Raw genomic sequence first — 16,799 nt, 5'->3', positions numbered from 1 at the left:
TTCACCCTTTTTAGTGGATAGTTCTGACAAATATATACTGTCATATAAATACCACCAGAATCAAGATATAGAACAGTGTTTCTTCACCTGGAAAAATTGCCTTATGCCTTGATGGCAGCCTCCCCTCCACCCCCTGGCAACCACTGATTTATTTTTTGTTCTTATATTCATACTTTTGCAGCAACATCACATAAATGGAATCATACAGTATGTGGCCTTTTTAGTCTGACTCACTTATTTTTAGTCTGCATTTGAAAGTTATCCATGTTGTTGCATGTAGCAGTTGTTTGTTTTTTATTGCCGAGTATTACTCTTTTCCATAGTATGGATGTATCTCAGTTTGTTTATCCATTCTCAGTTGAGTGTTGTTTCCAGTATTTAGCCTTTATATAAAGTCTTCATAAACATTCACGTATAGGTTTTTGTTTTGAATATAGGGTTTTATTTGGCTTGGATAAATATCCAGGAGTGAGATTGGTTGGTCATGTGGTAAGCATATGTTTAACTTTATGAGAAACTGCCAAACTGTTTAGGAGGATAGCTTTAAATCAAGATAAGCCTATTTGAGCATGGAAAGTATTCAGATAAAAGGAGATGGTAGGGTGCAGTGGTACTTGCATTAGCTAGTCATGCTGTAGGAAATGGAATGGCAACCTTACTACCATGGCTTAGTGCAAAGAGGTGTCGTTTTCCCAAGGTTAAAAAGAAATAAATCCAGGGCTGCTGTTGCTGCATGACAGTACCATGGACGTAGGCTGTCTCTTGTTGCACCGGAGTAGGCGGCTCTCCTCTTGCCTGTCACCAGAATGTTCTTGCATATGCAAATATTAAGCCACAGAATAGGCAGAAAGAAGAGAAAAAGACAAAAGGTACACGTAGCCTAGTTTCCCCCCTTTTCACTGGGAAAAGAGTAGCTTTGTTTTTATTTCCAACCAGGAGATAATTTATATGGATCTCATTGGCTAGAGGTGGGCTGCTTGACCACTTTCAGTGGCAGTGGAGTTGATGGTATGCCTGAAACAAAATTGTTAAGGAATGGGGGAGAATAGTCAGTTAGCAGTGTTTGCTTTAGTTCTTGGTGGCACAGTGGAATTTCAAAACTATAAGTGAATTTTGGAAGCAGCTCTGTCCTTCTGAATAAAGGATTGGTTTGAGCAAGCATTTAATAGGCTTGCTGGTGACTCTTTTTATGTAGGACAGGTAGGGGCTGAGGGGATAGAGTCTAGCTCTGGTTTCCAGAGGTATGCTATGACAGCAGGTAGAAGTGCCTTGGAAGAGGAATGGGCAAAATCTGTTGAGGGAATAAGTGAGGTTATAGATTTGTGAAATTTAGAGGTGTTTAAAGAGAATGAGGAAATGGGGTGAAGATGGCAATTTTGGATGAAGTTTATTTATACCTGTGATGTTGCTTTGTTTAGTAAGTGCTCTGAAAATTCTTTGGGCACTGGCTGAGTTCATCTGAGGTTCTTCCATAGTTTGTTTCTCAGGTTCTTGCTCTTTAATATATTCTGAAGAGTTCATATATATTTTTTCTGTATGTATATTTTATTAGAGGATATGGGAAATACTGCTCTTCTTTTGGTATGTTTGATAGATTTCTCAAAAATGCACAAATACTATCCCCACTAGCAATTTTTTAAAAACCTATTATGGGCCGGGCATGGTGGCTCACACCTGTAATCCCAGCACTTTGGGAGGCCAAGGCAGGCAGATCACTTGGGGTCAGGAGTTTGAGACCAGCCTGGCCAACATGGCGAAACCCTATCTCTACTAAAAATACAAAAATTAGCTGGGCATCGTGGCACGCACCTGTAATCCCAGATACTTGGGAGGCTGAGGCAGGAGAATTGCTTGAACCCAGAAGGCAGAGATTGCAGTGAGCCAAGATCATGCCACTGTACTCCAGCCTGGGCAACAGAGTGAGACTGTCTCAATAAAAAAACAAACAAAAAAAACCTGTTACAAAAATATACTTACTTTCTACATTCCTGTCATTCTCAATTTTTAAAAAATATTACTTGAACTCCTAAAAAGAGTAAGTTCCACATTGGTGTGGCAGAATAGTCCTTATTTCATGAATTTGATCTTTGTGTGAGAGCTACATTCTTTCCGATGAAGCCACTATATTCTTTGACATGCAGGAAAAATAAGGTCTTTAGGTAGTTGCTCTGTTAGGAAAAGCTTGTGAAAGATTTCACAGAGTAAGAATTTTAAAGCTTAAAGAAAACTGAAGGTTTGCTTGGCATATGGCTTCCTTATCTTTGACGAAAGTACATCTTTGTCTTTACTTCTACATCTCTGTATTTTTCAGGTTAGTCAGACTCAGGGGTACCGAGTGTATTTAATTTAATAACTTTTAAGGCTTTCCATTAATAGCGTTTCGCCTACCTCCCCAAAAAAAGCCACCAAAAAAAGTGATTCTTTCTTAATTCCTGTCCTATGTAGTACCAGTGCTGTATGATTTGGCTTTAGGGAAAATGAGTGGTAGAGGTTTGTTTCCAAAACCTTGCTTTTATTATAGAAACAGTGGAACATTTTTCACAGCAGACTGGGAGTCCACTAGGTGGAGTAGTTTTACAATTTATTTCAACGCTTACTGGGGCTCTGAGGAAATCCTTTTGTTTCCCTGGTTCATGCAGAATTCCAACACAGGAGATCTGCTCTAAAGAATGCTGTATCTTTTTGATGTTCAGAAAGAAAAGTACAATAGTGTAGCTTGTGTGGAAGCAGTTGTGGTTCAATGAGAGTGGGAAGAGTAACTATGTTTTATAGAACAGGCAGAGGGGAAAAGCCAATAAATGGGTCGTGATTTGAGCATAAGGAAAAAATTGGAGAGAATAATGTGACCAGAATGGTCTGTGCTAAGATAATGGTTAGGACGGTTTGCCCATGTGTTGGCTCTGTAGTGCTTAAAGATTGTCACTGGAGGCATAAGGTATAGGCAATGGGGAAGGTGAAGAAGAGGTAAAAAATGAAAGAAGAGAGGAAGGAAAAGAGCATAGTTTCAGGACCATTTCCTCTTAGTGAACTGAGGAAAGATAGAAGTACAGGGAGAAAATGATTTTAGTAGATAAAAATATAGAAAAACCAACTGTGAAAATTTCCCTTGTCACGGTCTTTATAACTTCATATTATCCATTCTCTAACAGGAGATATTGGACTAAGCTTTACATGTATGTAACTGCAATGTAAGACATAATTTATGTTTTTTCAATAGTCTTTGGATTTGTTATTTCTTGTACTTTAGGAACCTGAACTCCTTCATCAGAACTCCTTTTTTTTCGTTATTCATTTATCTCAGCTTCATGTTGGTGGAGTGGGGCTTCCTACTGTTGTTTATGTGTGTAATTAGGTCTTGTGTTTCTGATTTTTCTTTTTTGCGATAATTTGCTTTCTAGCAACCGTTTTTCTCTCTAGTTTTAAATATCTGGATTCTGTGTAAATAAGAATGTAATAAATTTTGGAATAGGATTTTATTGATTTCAGCACCAAGAAAAATAAAATCTTACAACTTTTTAAAACTCTAATCTTACTTTTAGGAACATGATACTTAATGTTAGGAAGACAAGTTTCCTTACCTTTAGGAACATGATACTTAATTTTAGGAAGTTAAGTTTCTTTACCTTTAGGAACATGATACTGCAGTCTGCCTGAAAGAGAAAATTAGCTGTTTTAAAAGGCTTCCATCAAAGGAGTTTCTACACATCACATCTTTGATGTTTCACTTAGGGAACTCTTTCTTATATCTTACCTAAAATCCACTTGCTATAACAAGTTTAAATTCTTTACCAATGAAAAGCAGTTACCTAGCATCTGCTCTCTGGTACGTAGTACACTGTAGTGCCAAATTTTATCATGTAACATATAGCCCAACATGGTAAGAGTCTGCAATACTCTGCAAAAATGTTGAAACTTAAGTAATAAGTAAATTTGAGAATTGTGGAGGGTGTTGAGTAGCTGTGAGTTACATGTCTCGCCGCTGTGAGGCCTGTAAAAATCATTACTGTTTTTCTCATTTCTACTTCTGCATATTCTCTTCAGTTTGAGAACAACTGGACCATCCTCTCTGTAAAACTATTTTTATTGTCGCTTCTCATCTTCTTTTAAAGGCTGCAAATAGTTCCTTTCATCTTTCTTTGGAGGTTTTATTTTTCATCCTATTAATAATCTTTGGGTCTCTTCTGAATCCCTTCCAAGTCTTTTTTTTTTTTTTTTTCTTCTCAGTGTTCCTTTAGTTTAGAAGTACAGAACTGGACACAGTGCCCTGAGATTATCTGACTGCTTTTGAGTATCCTGGAGGAAGATGTCACACTCGTACAAGTGCCAGAGTCTACTTCATATAACCTTAGATTATGTTTGCTTTCGAAAAATGTAGTCATATATTGCTGACTGTCAGATTTTTATCTCCTATGACCTTGATCTTTTCCTTTTATGTTTATTTATAGTTTGTACATTAATCATCTTTTTTTATGGAGTCTATTTTTCTTGACTGGATATATATTGCTTCACACTGTCCTCATTGAAATTCATTGCATTTTTTTTCTGATTACTTGACCACTTACCCAATGTCATTTCCATTCCTGTCTTTCAGTATGGCCCACTCATAGGCTTTATATATTGTCTGTGCTATTCAAGTCAGTATTGCAAATGTTTTAAAAAAAGGCAGAAGGTAGAGAAGTGTCCTAGAAGCAATGGCAGAACACATTTGTTGATGTTTCTCCAAACTTACTCTGATCAGCAGCCAGACGGGGTAGTAGAGAGCTGTGGTCCCTTCCTTCTATGTTTTTTATACTCCTAGAATCTATTGCCCTCTTCCTGAAAGTTTGGTGTCTGCATCTCCACACAGCTGTGCAGAGAAACAAAGAAAGCAATTCATCTGGCACACTTCTGTCAGATTTCATCTTAATCACTGCTTTGCACATATCTCTCCCTGTTCATAACTTTCTGTGGCTCTCTATCACCTGCTGAATTAAATATAAACTTTCTAGTTTGGTATTCAAGACACATTTTGGCCTGAGTCTCCCTTTCCAGTCTGATTGCGTGTAACTGTGTTTCATACCATATTAACTACTTGTCATTCTCCAGATATCTCTTTCACTTTTTTTTTTTTCTGTGAGACAGAGTCTTTCTGTGTCGCCCAGGCTGAAGTGCAGTGGCGTGATCTCAGCTCACTGCAACCTCCACCTCCTGGGTTCAAGCAATTCTCTTGTCTCAGCCTCCTGAGTAGCTGGGATTACAGGCATCCGCCACCATGCCCAGCTAATTTTTTGTATTTTTAATAGGATGGGGGTTTCACTGTGTTGGCCAGGCTGGTCTTGAACTCCTGACCTCCCAAAGTGCTGGGATTACAGACGTGAGCCACCACACCCGGCCTCTTTCACTTTCTGAAGTCTTGGTTTGTTTGCATTGTTTGGCCTACTTAACACACTCTGGTTTCTGTTACCATTTAAGACCAGTTTCTTTATTTCTTTTCTTTATGGATTTTTCCAATTAGATATAGTCTTTCCATTCCACCCCCACCCCCCAATCTTTATACCTTCTTGGGTACTTTTGTCTTATGTTATCACTATTTGTGTGCTTTTCTTATCCTCCTGGTAGACAGTATATTTTTTATTTTATTTATTTATTTATTTATTTATTTATTTATTTATTTATTTATTTATTTTTTGAGAGGGAGTCTTGCTCTGTCACCTAGGCTGGAGTGCAGTGGCACGATCTCAGGTCACTGCAACCTCCACCTCCTGGTTTCAAGAGATTCTCCTGCCTCAGCCTCCCGAGTAGCTGGGATTACAGGCGCCTGCCACCACACTTGGCTAATTTTTGTATTTTAGTAGAAATGGTATTTCACTACGTAGGTCAAGCTGGTCTCGAACTCCTGACCTCAAATGATCCGCCCACCTCAACCTCCCAAAATGCTGGGATTACAGGCGTGAGCCACCATGTATATTTTTTCAGAACTGTCTCCTCCTCGTCTTGGTAACTTTGATATACCTAGCATGTATTTGCATAAGAAATTGGATAGACTTGGCCGGGCGTGATGGTTCACGCCTGTAATCCCAGCATTTGGGGAGGCTGAGGCAGGTGGATCACCTGAGGTCAGGAGTTCAAGACCAGTTTGGCCAACATGGTGAAACCCCGTCTCTACAAAAAATACAAAAATTAGCCGGGCATGATGGCAGGTGTCTGTAATCCCAGCTACTCGGGAGGCTGAGGCAGGAGAATTGCTTGAACCCAGGAGGCCGAGGTTGCAGTGAGCTGAGATCGCACCATTGCACTCCAGCCTGGGTGACAGAGCGAGACTCCGACTCAAAAATAAATAAATAAATAAGAAGGAAATAAAAGGTAATGACTAGAATAAATTGAATAGACTTAAAATTTTTTTTACAGTATTTATAGGTACATGCCATATAGATGAATTAGATCAGTTTGAGCACATCGTATGATATATTTGATTTAAATTCCAGTGTACACTTATCTAGTTGCAGACTGCTAGCAAAGTTTGTGGATCAGCAGGTGGTCCACACTTTGGGTAACATTGTTATAAGTACTTTTTTCCCTCTTAAAAAATTGTAGAAGCAGTTAAAGGTTTATAATTTGCTGTGTTAGGTGTTAAACAAAATTGCTAAATTCAGCAATTGCTTGATTGCTTATTTAAAGTTGTACTCTAAAAGCCCTATTATAATTAACTTTTATTATTTTCTAGAAACTATCCAACTCTGGCCAATATTGAAAGGAAGAAGAAGTTAAAACTTGAAAAGGAGAAGAGAGGAGCAGTATTGACAACAACACAATATGGGTAAGCTCCTTATGCTTATGAATAATGAAAAGGAGCACAAAACAAAATCTTAAAACCCTTATGTACTCAATTATGAAATCTTTGCTTTTGTAACTTATTTACTTAAAAAGATAAATTTATTTATTTTTATTTTTATTTATTTATTTTTTTGAGACGGAGTCTCGCTCTTTTGCCTAGGCTGGAGTGCAGTGGCGCCATCTGGGCTCACTGCAAGCTCCACCTCCCAGGTTTGCGCCATTCTCCTGCCTCAGCCTCCCGAGTAGCTGGGACTACAGGCGTGCGCCACCACGCCCAGCTAATTTTTGTATTTTTAGTGGAGATGGGGTTTCACCATGTTGGCCAGGATAGTCTCGATCTCTTGACCTCGTGATCTGCCCACCTTGGCCTCCCAAAATGATGGGATTACCGCACCTGGCCCCATGCCTGGTAATTTTTGATTGGATACTTGACACTGGAAATTTTACATTATTGGGTGCTGTATTAGTCCATTTTCACGCTGCTGATAAAGACATACCCGAGACTGGGCAATTTACACAAGAAAGAGGTTTAACTGGACTTACAGTTCCACGTGGCTGGGGAAGCCTCACAATTGTGGAAGAAGGCAAAGAGGGGCAAGTCACATCTTCTATGGATGGCAGCAGGCAGAGACAGGAGAGCTTGTGCAGGGAAACTCCCCTTTTTAAAATTATCAGATCTCATGAGACTCATTCACTCAGTATCACAAGAACAGCTCAGGAAAGACCCAATCACCTCCCACCTGGTTCCTCCCATGACATGTGGAATTGTGGGAGTTACAATTCAAGATGAGATTTGGGTGGGGACACAACCAAACCACATCAGGTGCTGTATATTTTTGTGTTTCTATAAATGTTCTTGAACTTTTTTCTGGGAAGACAACTGAGTTACTTAGAAACAGTTTCATCATTCTGGATCTTGCTTTTAAGATTTGTTAGATGAAACCAGAGCAGTGTTTAGTCTGAAACTAACTACTCACTACTGATGTAAGATCTTACTGGGTATCTTACCCCATGCCCTGTGAAATATGAGGTACAAACAGGCCCTAGTTATGACTCGGAGTGAAGATGAGGTGCTGATAACTCTGATCCTTTTGGGTCGTTTTTTTTCCCCAACCTTGGATAGTTTCCTGACAAATACATGCCAATCAGTCTTCTGCTAAATAGTCCAGGGTAAATCCTCTGCAAATCTCTAGAGTTCTGTCTCTTTCTGTAGTTTTTTCCTCTCATGTACATCCTGAAGCTCTAGATGTCTTGCTCTCTCTGGTGTCTCAACTCCAGTTCCTCAACTCAGGGATTCTACCAGGTCCCATCTGGATTCCTCTTCTCCGCAGTCTGGAAACTCTTTAAGGCTGTAAGCAAGGTCAGTTGCAGGGTTCACTATTCATTTATTTTCTGTCTTTCAGGGCTCACTTCTCTTGTTGCTTCATGCCCTGTGTCATAGAGACCGTCGTTTATTCATTTTGGCTAGTTTTTTGGTTATTTCAGGTAGGAGGATAAATTCAGTCCCTGTTACTTTATTTTGGCCAGAAACAGAAGTTCTTAATGGTGTCTTTTATAAATAAAAATTTCAATTTTCATGAAGTCTGATTTATTAATCTTTTATTTTTATGGTCAGTGCTATGTGTGTTCTGCCTTAAAAAAAACTTTTGCTTACTTGGAGATCATAAAACTATTTCTTTATGTTTTCTTTTAGAAGATTTATTGCTTTGCATTTCTGGTATATGTCTAGAATTAATTATTGTACATAGTGTAGGGTTTAAGGACCTTTAAAATTTTTTCACATATGAATTACAGTTGATCAGCACTAATTGTTATACCATGCAAACCCCAACCAAAAGTAACCTGGTATAACAATATTAATGTCAGACCAAATAGATGTTAAAGCAAGATGTGTTATTAGGGATAAATAGGAATATTCTGTAATGTTAAAAGAGTCAGTGCAACAACAAGAAGACATACCAATTCTAAATCTGTATGTGTCTAGAACATAGCTTTAAAATATGTAAAGTGAAAATTTTGAAACAAACGCAACTCTTGAGCAGAGAGACAAAAATCCTATACAAAATGTTAGCAAATCAAATCTGGCAATATGTAAAAAGGATATAACATCATGACTAAATGGGATTTATTCCAGGAGCATGTTTATTTATCACATTAACAAAGTGAAGGAGGAAAATGCTATTAACTTAATGAGTAACGAAAACAGTTCGATAAAATGTACCACCTGTTCATAAAAAAGACATATCAGCAAACTAGTAATAGAAAATAATTTCTTTAATCTAATAAAGGATATCTATCAATACTCTGTAGCCACATCGTACTTAATGGTGCAGTAGTGATCACTCCCCCACCTCCCCTAAGATTAGAAGCAAGATAAGGATGTCCAGTGTTACCACTTTTATAAATGAATTTAGCAAGGTTGCCAAATACATGTAAGATCAATATTTTAAAAATCAACTCTATTTCTATAAAGTAGCAACAATTAAAAAGTGAAAATTTAAAAGATACCACTTAGAATAGCATCAAATGCCTAGGAATAAACCTAACAAAAGATGTGCAAGAGTCTACACTCAAAACTACAAAACATTGCTCAGAAAAATTCAAGGCCTGTATAAATGGAGCAATATATAATAGTCATGGACTGGAAAACAATATAATTATCTTAATTCTCCCCCAAATCCAATTAATTACAGTCAAAATTCCAGCAAGTTTTTTTTTTGTTTTGTTTTGTTTGGTGGAGGAGGGATGGGGGAGATTGATAAGCTTTAAAATTACAATGTGTCACTTAATGACAGGGATACATTCTGAGAGGCGGGTTAGGAAATTTTGTCATTATGAATATCATAGAGTATACTTAAACAAACTTAGATAATACAGCCTACTACACACCTAGGCTGTGCAGTAAAGCCTATTGCTCTTAGGCTACAGCCCTGTACCGTGTGTTACTGTTTCCAGTTGTAACACAATGCTAAGTATTTGTGTATCTAAATATAGAAAAGTTTCATTAAAATGCACCATTAAAGGCAAAAAATGGTATACCTGAATGGGACACTTACCATGAATAGAACGTGCAGAACTGGAAGTTGCCTTGGGTGAGTCAGCGAGTGAGTGGTGAGTGAATGTGAAGGCCCAGGAGGCTACTATACATTACTGTAGACATTACAAACATTGTACACATAGGCTACACTAAATTGTTTTATAAAAGTAATTTTTTACTTTATGATGTTATGACATTACTGGGAATTATTTAGTTCTGCTATAATCTTATAGGACTACTGTCATATATGTGGTCCATTGTTGATCAAAATATCATTATGTGGCACATGATTGCATATGAAAATACAAAGGATCTAGAACAGCAACTAAGAAAGCTAGAGTAATGAAGATAGTGTGGTGTTGTCCAAGGATAAATAGATAAGTAGAGCAGAATAGAGCCCACAAACAGATCCACTGAGAAACAATCACCTAACTTATGATAAATCTGGCAATATAATGCAGTGGAGGAAGGATCGTGTTTTCAACAACCTATTCCTTTTAAACTTTTTGTGTCTCTATATTTAAAGTGTATCTCCTATATATTATGTAATTTTGTCTTCTTAGTAATCCAAACTGAAAATCTTTGCCTTTTAACTAGTGCTTAGTTCATTTACATTTAATGTAATTCCTAATATAGTTGGGTTTTTAATTTGTTCTTCCTTTCTTGCCTTCTTTTGGATGGAATCTTTTTTTTATTAATCTCCATTTTATATTCATCTACATTTTTATTTACATTATGCCTTTTGTAACTATTTTTAGATGGTTGATTACATAAACTTTTCTTTTCAAATGATTGTCAAGTCGTGGTATAACAGAACTACTCCCTTGAAGGTGAAATAGAGTGCAAATAACAGATACACTACTTTCTCAATTAAGTCTTATAGATGTCATTAGTGAAGGATCTTCTTAACTCATTACTTATTAGTGAATACCTTAATGATGATCATTCAGAAGCTAGCTGTGGTCAGATGCTGTAAGAGAAAAGATATAGGGAAGGCATCCGTGAATGGGAGCTCAAAGAAAGTGGTATCTCTTCATTATCCTTATGGGGCTAGTGGGCTGGAGGCAGAAACTAGACCTGTTTTCTTTGCAGTGACACTGTTAGGTTCTTAGCCTGACATCTGTGGATGGACATAGGAGATTGGTCCATGGCTTTCTGCAAAATTTGGACTATACATATATATTAATTTTTGTAATGAGATTCTCCAAGGGTTATTATGACCCTAAAGGGATTAAAAATCTCTGGATTGCAGATATATAAACATGTTGATTTAACAAATTATTTCAAAAATGTTATGATAGTAAACTACCATTTATTAAGGGCTTAATGTGTTATCTTGCTCTGTGAAGTACTGTATTTATATTATCTGAATTCTATGTCCCTATAATTCCCATTCTGTTTAAAGGAGTAAACAGGCTTAGGCATACAAATATTTGTACAGCAGACACAGCCTATAAGTGACAAAGTTGAGATTTAGATGCAGATTTCTAATTATTTACTGCATCCTCCATTATTAATGAAAAATGAATTTTGCCCAATAAATGGCAAACTGTCAAAAGCCTATCTTTGCAAAAACTCAGTCCCACCAATGAATACCTTGTGTTATTGTCTACTATGAAGGAACCTTTTTTTAACTGTCTTCCCCGCCCCCGCACACACACACATAGTTTAAATTAGAAGATGCTCACATAAATACGTGCTTTCTTTTTTTTTTTTTTTTTTTTCTGGAGACAGAGTCTTACTTTGCCCAGGCTGGAGTACAGTGGCACAATCTCGGCTCACTGTGACTTCCACCTCCTGAATTTAAGCAATTCTTGTGCTTCAGCCTCCCGAGGAGCTGGGACTACAGGCACCTGCTACCGTGCCCAGCTTATTTTTTGTATTTTAGTAGAGACGAGGTTGCCCAGGATGGTTTCGAACTCCTGAGCTCAAGTGATCCGCCCACCTTGGCCTCCCAAAGTGCTGAAATTAAAGGCGTGAGCCACCGCACCCGGCCAATACTTGCTTTCTTTCTAAAAGTAGTTGTAGCTGTTGAGAGGGCACTTGATTTGAGCTGGCTGTGAAATCGCAGTAGGCTTATGTGTTGTGATAGGCCTATAAAGCAGAGAAAATAGTACCTGTGTTACCTATTTCAGAGGGTTCATGAAGGTCCAACAAGTCATATTTGTAAATGCTTCAGAAACTTTTAACTCCTTAAAAATGAGTAGACAAGGCCAGGTGTAGTGGCTCATGCCTATAATCCTGGCACTGTGGGAGGCTGAGGTGGGTGGATCACCTGAGGTCAGGAGTTCGAGACCATCCTGGCCAACATGGTGAAACCTTGTCTCTACCAAAATACAAAAATTAGCCGGGCTGATGGTGGGTGCCTGTAGTCCCAGCTACTCGGGAGGCTGAGGCAGGAGAATCGCTAGAACCCAGGAGGTGGAAGTTGCAGTGAGCCAAGATCATGCCATTGCACTCCAGCCTGGGCGACAGAGTGAGACTCCGTCTCAAAAGAAGATAAAATGAGTAGACAAGAGTGAACATACTTTATAAACTCTGAGAAACACTTTCAGCTGGGCACGGTGGCTCACACCTGTAACCCCAGCACTTTGTGAGGCCGAGGTGGGCAGATCACGAGGTCAGAAGATCGAGACCATCCTGGCCAACATGGTGAAACCTTGTCTCTACTAAAAATGCAAAAATTAGCTGGGTGTGGTGGCACGTGCCTGTAATCCCAGCTGCTTGGGAAGCTAAGGCAGGAAAATCGCTTGAACCTGGGAGGTGGAGGTTGCAGTGAGCCAAGATCATGCCACTGCACTCCAGCCTGGGTGACAGAGCAAGATTCTGTCTCAAAAAAAAAAAAAAAAAGAAAGAGAAGAAAAAAGAAACTTTCATGTACAATAGAAGAATGAAATAATGCTGCCAGTTAAATTGGCCTTTAATGATAATACGACGCAGCCCAATTTCAGAGGGATAACAATATGGGTAGAAATTTGCAGCGTAGAATCAAGAAGGTGTGGTATATTGTGGGGTGCTGTCCTTCTAAAGTTCTATCATAGGCTTCCCTGTCTTTGAAAGTCACTGGAATTTCTTTTATTTTCGTCTCTTTAATGTACTAGGCTACAAGTGATCAGTTTTACAGCTAGGTTTCTTTTGTATCTAGTAGTCTTTTTCAAAATTTTCTTGGAAGGTCAGTGCCTTTTATATTAAAAATTGCAATTTTCTTACTCCAGCAAGATGAAGGGGATGTCCAGACATTCACAAATGGCAAAGATCAGAAGTCCTGGCAAGAATCACAAATGGAAAAACGACAATTCTAGACAGAGAGCAGTCACTGGATCAGGCAATCACTTGTGTGATTTGAAGCTAGAAGGTCCACCTGAGGCAAATGCAGATCCTCTTGGTGTTTTGATAAACAGTGATTCTGGTAAGCTAAACAGGAAAATAACGTATTTATAAGTGTATAGACAATGATGCTGAAGTTGATTATTCACAGCCTTGCTTGTGGAAAGTTTAATATCAAATGTATAACAATGCAGAATGATGCTTTTGTTTTTGTTTTTAATAGGAGCATCTTGTTTAAAACGTCATTTCAGAACATCTTTTCTGAGTCTTGGGTGGGTACATGGGGCAGGGAGGCTATAGGAGAAAGACTGTATTTGCTGGATAATTTTCATTAGTATGATGTAATCTTAGAAATTTCTTAAGATTGTTTTGAATGTATTAATGCTGTACATTCAAATTTGCCCAAATATGTGGATTTTCCCTTTACCTATAAAGCAGCAATTCTAATGGAAGTCAGTATACTTTATGCTACTGAGCATGAGCATGATCTCTGGGCAAAAAATACTAATTCATTATGTTTGATTAGTACTGTTCTTCTTCAGAGCATAGACTATATTTATATATGTTTGTCCTTGAATTTCCTCTAAAACGTATAGGGCAAGTTAACTTGGTTATTAGTTGAAAAATAAAAGCATTAAAATGCTGGTGTCACATACAGATATCATTTAGCCTTTGAGACTCCATTTCTCTTCCTGAAAAATGAAATGTATATGTAAATATTTTTACTACATTTTTCTCCAGTAACATTGTGAGGCTTTATCTAATTGCATATGCTTTGTACTGCAAAGGAATACCCAAAGATTATTAGTGAGTGAACTGACCTTAGTGACATTGTAGATTTGATTGTAGGCTGTTTAGCTTGGATGATGTTGGGTTCTATGATAATCACATGGCAAGTTTTTGAACTTACGAATGGCAAGAAAAGAGAGGATAACTAGTTCATTGACTGAATTAGGATGGAAAAAGATCATTGCATAAGGGAACATTAGGCTAAGTAGAAGATAAAATTTAATAACATTAATGATGATATATTAATATCAACTAACACTTACTGAATAAGGCACTTACTGAGCTCTATATGCTTTATATAGATGAAGTCTTCTTATGACAGCCTTTTACACATATACCGTTACTGTTACCATTTTAGAAATGAGGAACATAGAGACTAAGTATGTTTATGCCATTGAAAGTAATAGTAAAAAATGCAGTTACTTTTGCATCAACCTAATAGTTTATCTTAGTCATTCTGCTCATTAGTGGCAGAATGAGAATTTGAACATATGAGTCTCACTCCACCAGTACACTACACATCCTCTAAATATGAAATCTGAATTTGTATAAAAAAATATTGTTTGAGTCTAGGATAGTTGAGATGTGAGAGAGAGCAAGAAAAAGGCAGATGATATTTTGAGCCAGTGCTGAGTTTACTCTGGGCACTGATTTTTTGTTTGTTTTCTTTCAAAAAATTTTAGCGAGAGCTCACATGCTTCTTCAGACTTGTAATGTGTGGCCTTGATGACAAAAGACCATCTGAACTCAAATATAAGCTTTTATGTCATTAAAACACTTAAAACACAAATGTGAAGACTACCATTATAATCAGTAAGTTACTAATTTGAAAATTATGTAAATCTTTTACTTTGTGCAATTTTCTAAATGAACACTTGAAGGACTCTAAGACCGATATTGGATAGTCTTTGTTGTTCTTCATTTTGTTAACTTAGCTTTGGTAGATGGTTAATTCTGTTTTCCCTTTTTATTTAAAAAAAAAAAAAGTATTTCAGTATATACTAATCTGGTAAAACACCAACTAAAAGACGATTGTATCTTGCTTCTATTTAAGCTTGTCTTAGTCCTCAGTGGATGCCTTAGACATGAGAAACGGTGGTAAATCCTCTCATCCTTATTGGTAGAAATAATTCAGTTGGATTCTGAGGAGCAGTTGAAAGAGAGATCTCAGGCTGGGCATGGTGGCTCAGGCCTGTAATTGCAGCACTTTGGGAAGCTGAGGCAGGTGGATCAACTGAAGTCAGGAGTTCAAGACTAGCCTGGCCAATATGATGAAACCCCGTCTCTACTAAAAATACAAAAATTAGCCGGGTGTGATGGTGCATGCCTGTAATCCCAGCTACTCGGGAGGCTGAGGCAGGAGAATCGCTTGAACCCACGAGGTGGAGGTTGCAGTGAGTTGAGATCACACCATTGCGCTCCAGCCTGGGCAACAAGAGCAAAACTCGGTCTCAAAAAAAATAAAAGAAAGAGAAATCTCAAATAATTTTGTTTTGGCTTAAATGTTGAAACCCTTACCTATAATGAGGGTCAAGGATGGGAACATGCCTATTTCGAGTGTCAAAGATGAGAACCTGTATCTTGAATATAAAAATTACCCATATAGACTACAAATTTATAATTTTGAATATTTAAAAATTTATTAATTTTTATAATATTATATTATAACCAAGGAAATCACAATGCCAATGATCAAATTATGGTAGCTTAAGTTTGTAGGAAAGCTGTCATTTAAATTCACCTTATCCTTTACCTGGGATTTCCTCTGGACTTTGACATTTTCCAAATCTGTTTTAGACCAGGGGTTCTTAACCCCTGGGCACAGACTGGTACCTGGTACAGTTCCTTAGCCTGTTAGGAACCCCAGGGGGGAGCGGGGATGGGGAGGCGGGGAGCAGCGAGCAAGCATGGCTTCATCTGTATTTACACATTCCCTATTGCCTGCCTTACTACCTGTGAGCTCCGCCTCCTGTCAGATCAGCAGCAGCATTAGATTCTCATAGGAGCGTGAACCCTATTGTGAACTGTGCACGTGAGGGATTTAGGTTGTGTGCTCCTTATGAGAATCTAACGCCTGATGATCTGTCACTGTCTCCCATCATCCCAAGATGGGACTGTGTAGTTGCAGGAAAACAGCTCAGGGCTCCCACTGATTCTACATTATGGTGCATTGTACAATTATTTTATATATTACAATGTAATAGTAATATAAAGTACACAGTAAGTGTAATGTGCTGAGTCATCCTGAAACCATCCCCAATCCACCCCCCACCCTCTGTCCTTGGAAAAATTGTCTTCCACAAAACTAGTCCCTCGTGCCAGAAAGGCTGGGGACCGTTGTTTTAGGCCATAGGTTCTTTAACTTTTCACTGCAGGTATAGCTACAGACAATCTATCCCCCTGTTTTCATATGTCCTAAGTCAGGCTTGTCCAAACCATGGCCCATGGGCTGCATGCAGCCAAGGATGGCTTTGAATGCAGCCCAACAAAAATTTGTAAACTTCCTTAAAATATGAGATTCTTTTGTGTGATTTTTTTTTTAAGCTCATCAGCTGTTCTTAGTGTATTTTATGTGTGGCCCAAGACAGTTCTTCCAATGCGGCCCAGGGAGGCCAAAAGATTGGACACCCCTGCCGTAAATATTCTCCACTCTCCAATATATGTTTTCCACTTGTTTGGAGGCAGCTTCTCTTACCTTGGGCAAGAGCCAGCCAACCTTAAAATCTGGTTATTCAAGTTGTCAATGGCAGGCCAGCGGCCAGCACTGTGATAACAAGACCCACTGTTCTCATATGGCAGTTGATACTTTTCAGCACTAAGCTCACTTTAATAA

The 16,799-nt window shown here is 38.2% G+C and overlaps 1 protein-coding gene across 1 annotated transcript in view; it reads left to right on the top strand.

Annotated features, from left to right (window-relative positions):
* NUFIP1 (nuclear FMR1 interacting protein 1) overlaps positions 1–16,799 on the top strand; it is a 46,549-nt gene that overhangs the window by 15,543 nt on the left and 14,207 nt on the right. Inside the window, exons 6-7 of the mRNA XM_031001364.3 lie at positions 6,704–6,796; positions 13,066–13,259. Coding sequence (XP_030857224.2) covers positions 6,704–6,796; positions 13,066–13,259 — 287 coding nt within the window. The remainder of the gene's footprint in view (positions 1–6,703; positions 6,797–13,065; positions 13,260–16,799) is intronic.

Source organism: Gorilla gorilla, chromosome 14, assembly GCF_029281585.2.
Source record: "Gorilla gorilla gorilla isolate KB3781 chromosome 14, NHGRI_mGorGor1-v2.1_pri, whole genome shotgun sequence".
NCBI classification, from domain to species: Eukaryota; Metazoa; Chordata; class Mammalia; order Primates; family Hominidae; genus Gorilla; species Gorilla gorilla.
The sequence above is the reverse complement of the archived record's forward strand: the minus strand, read 5'-3'. Positions and strand labels throughout refer to the sequence as shown.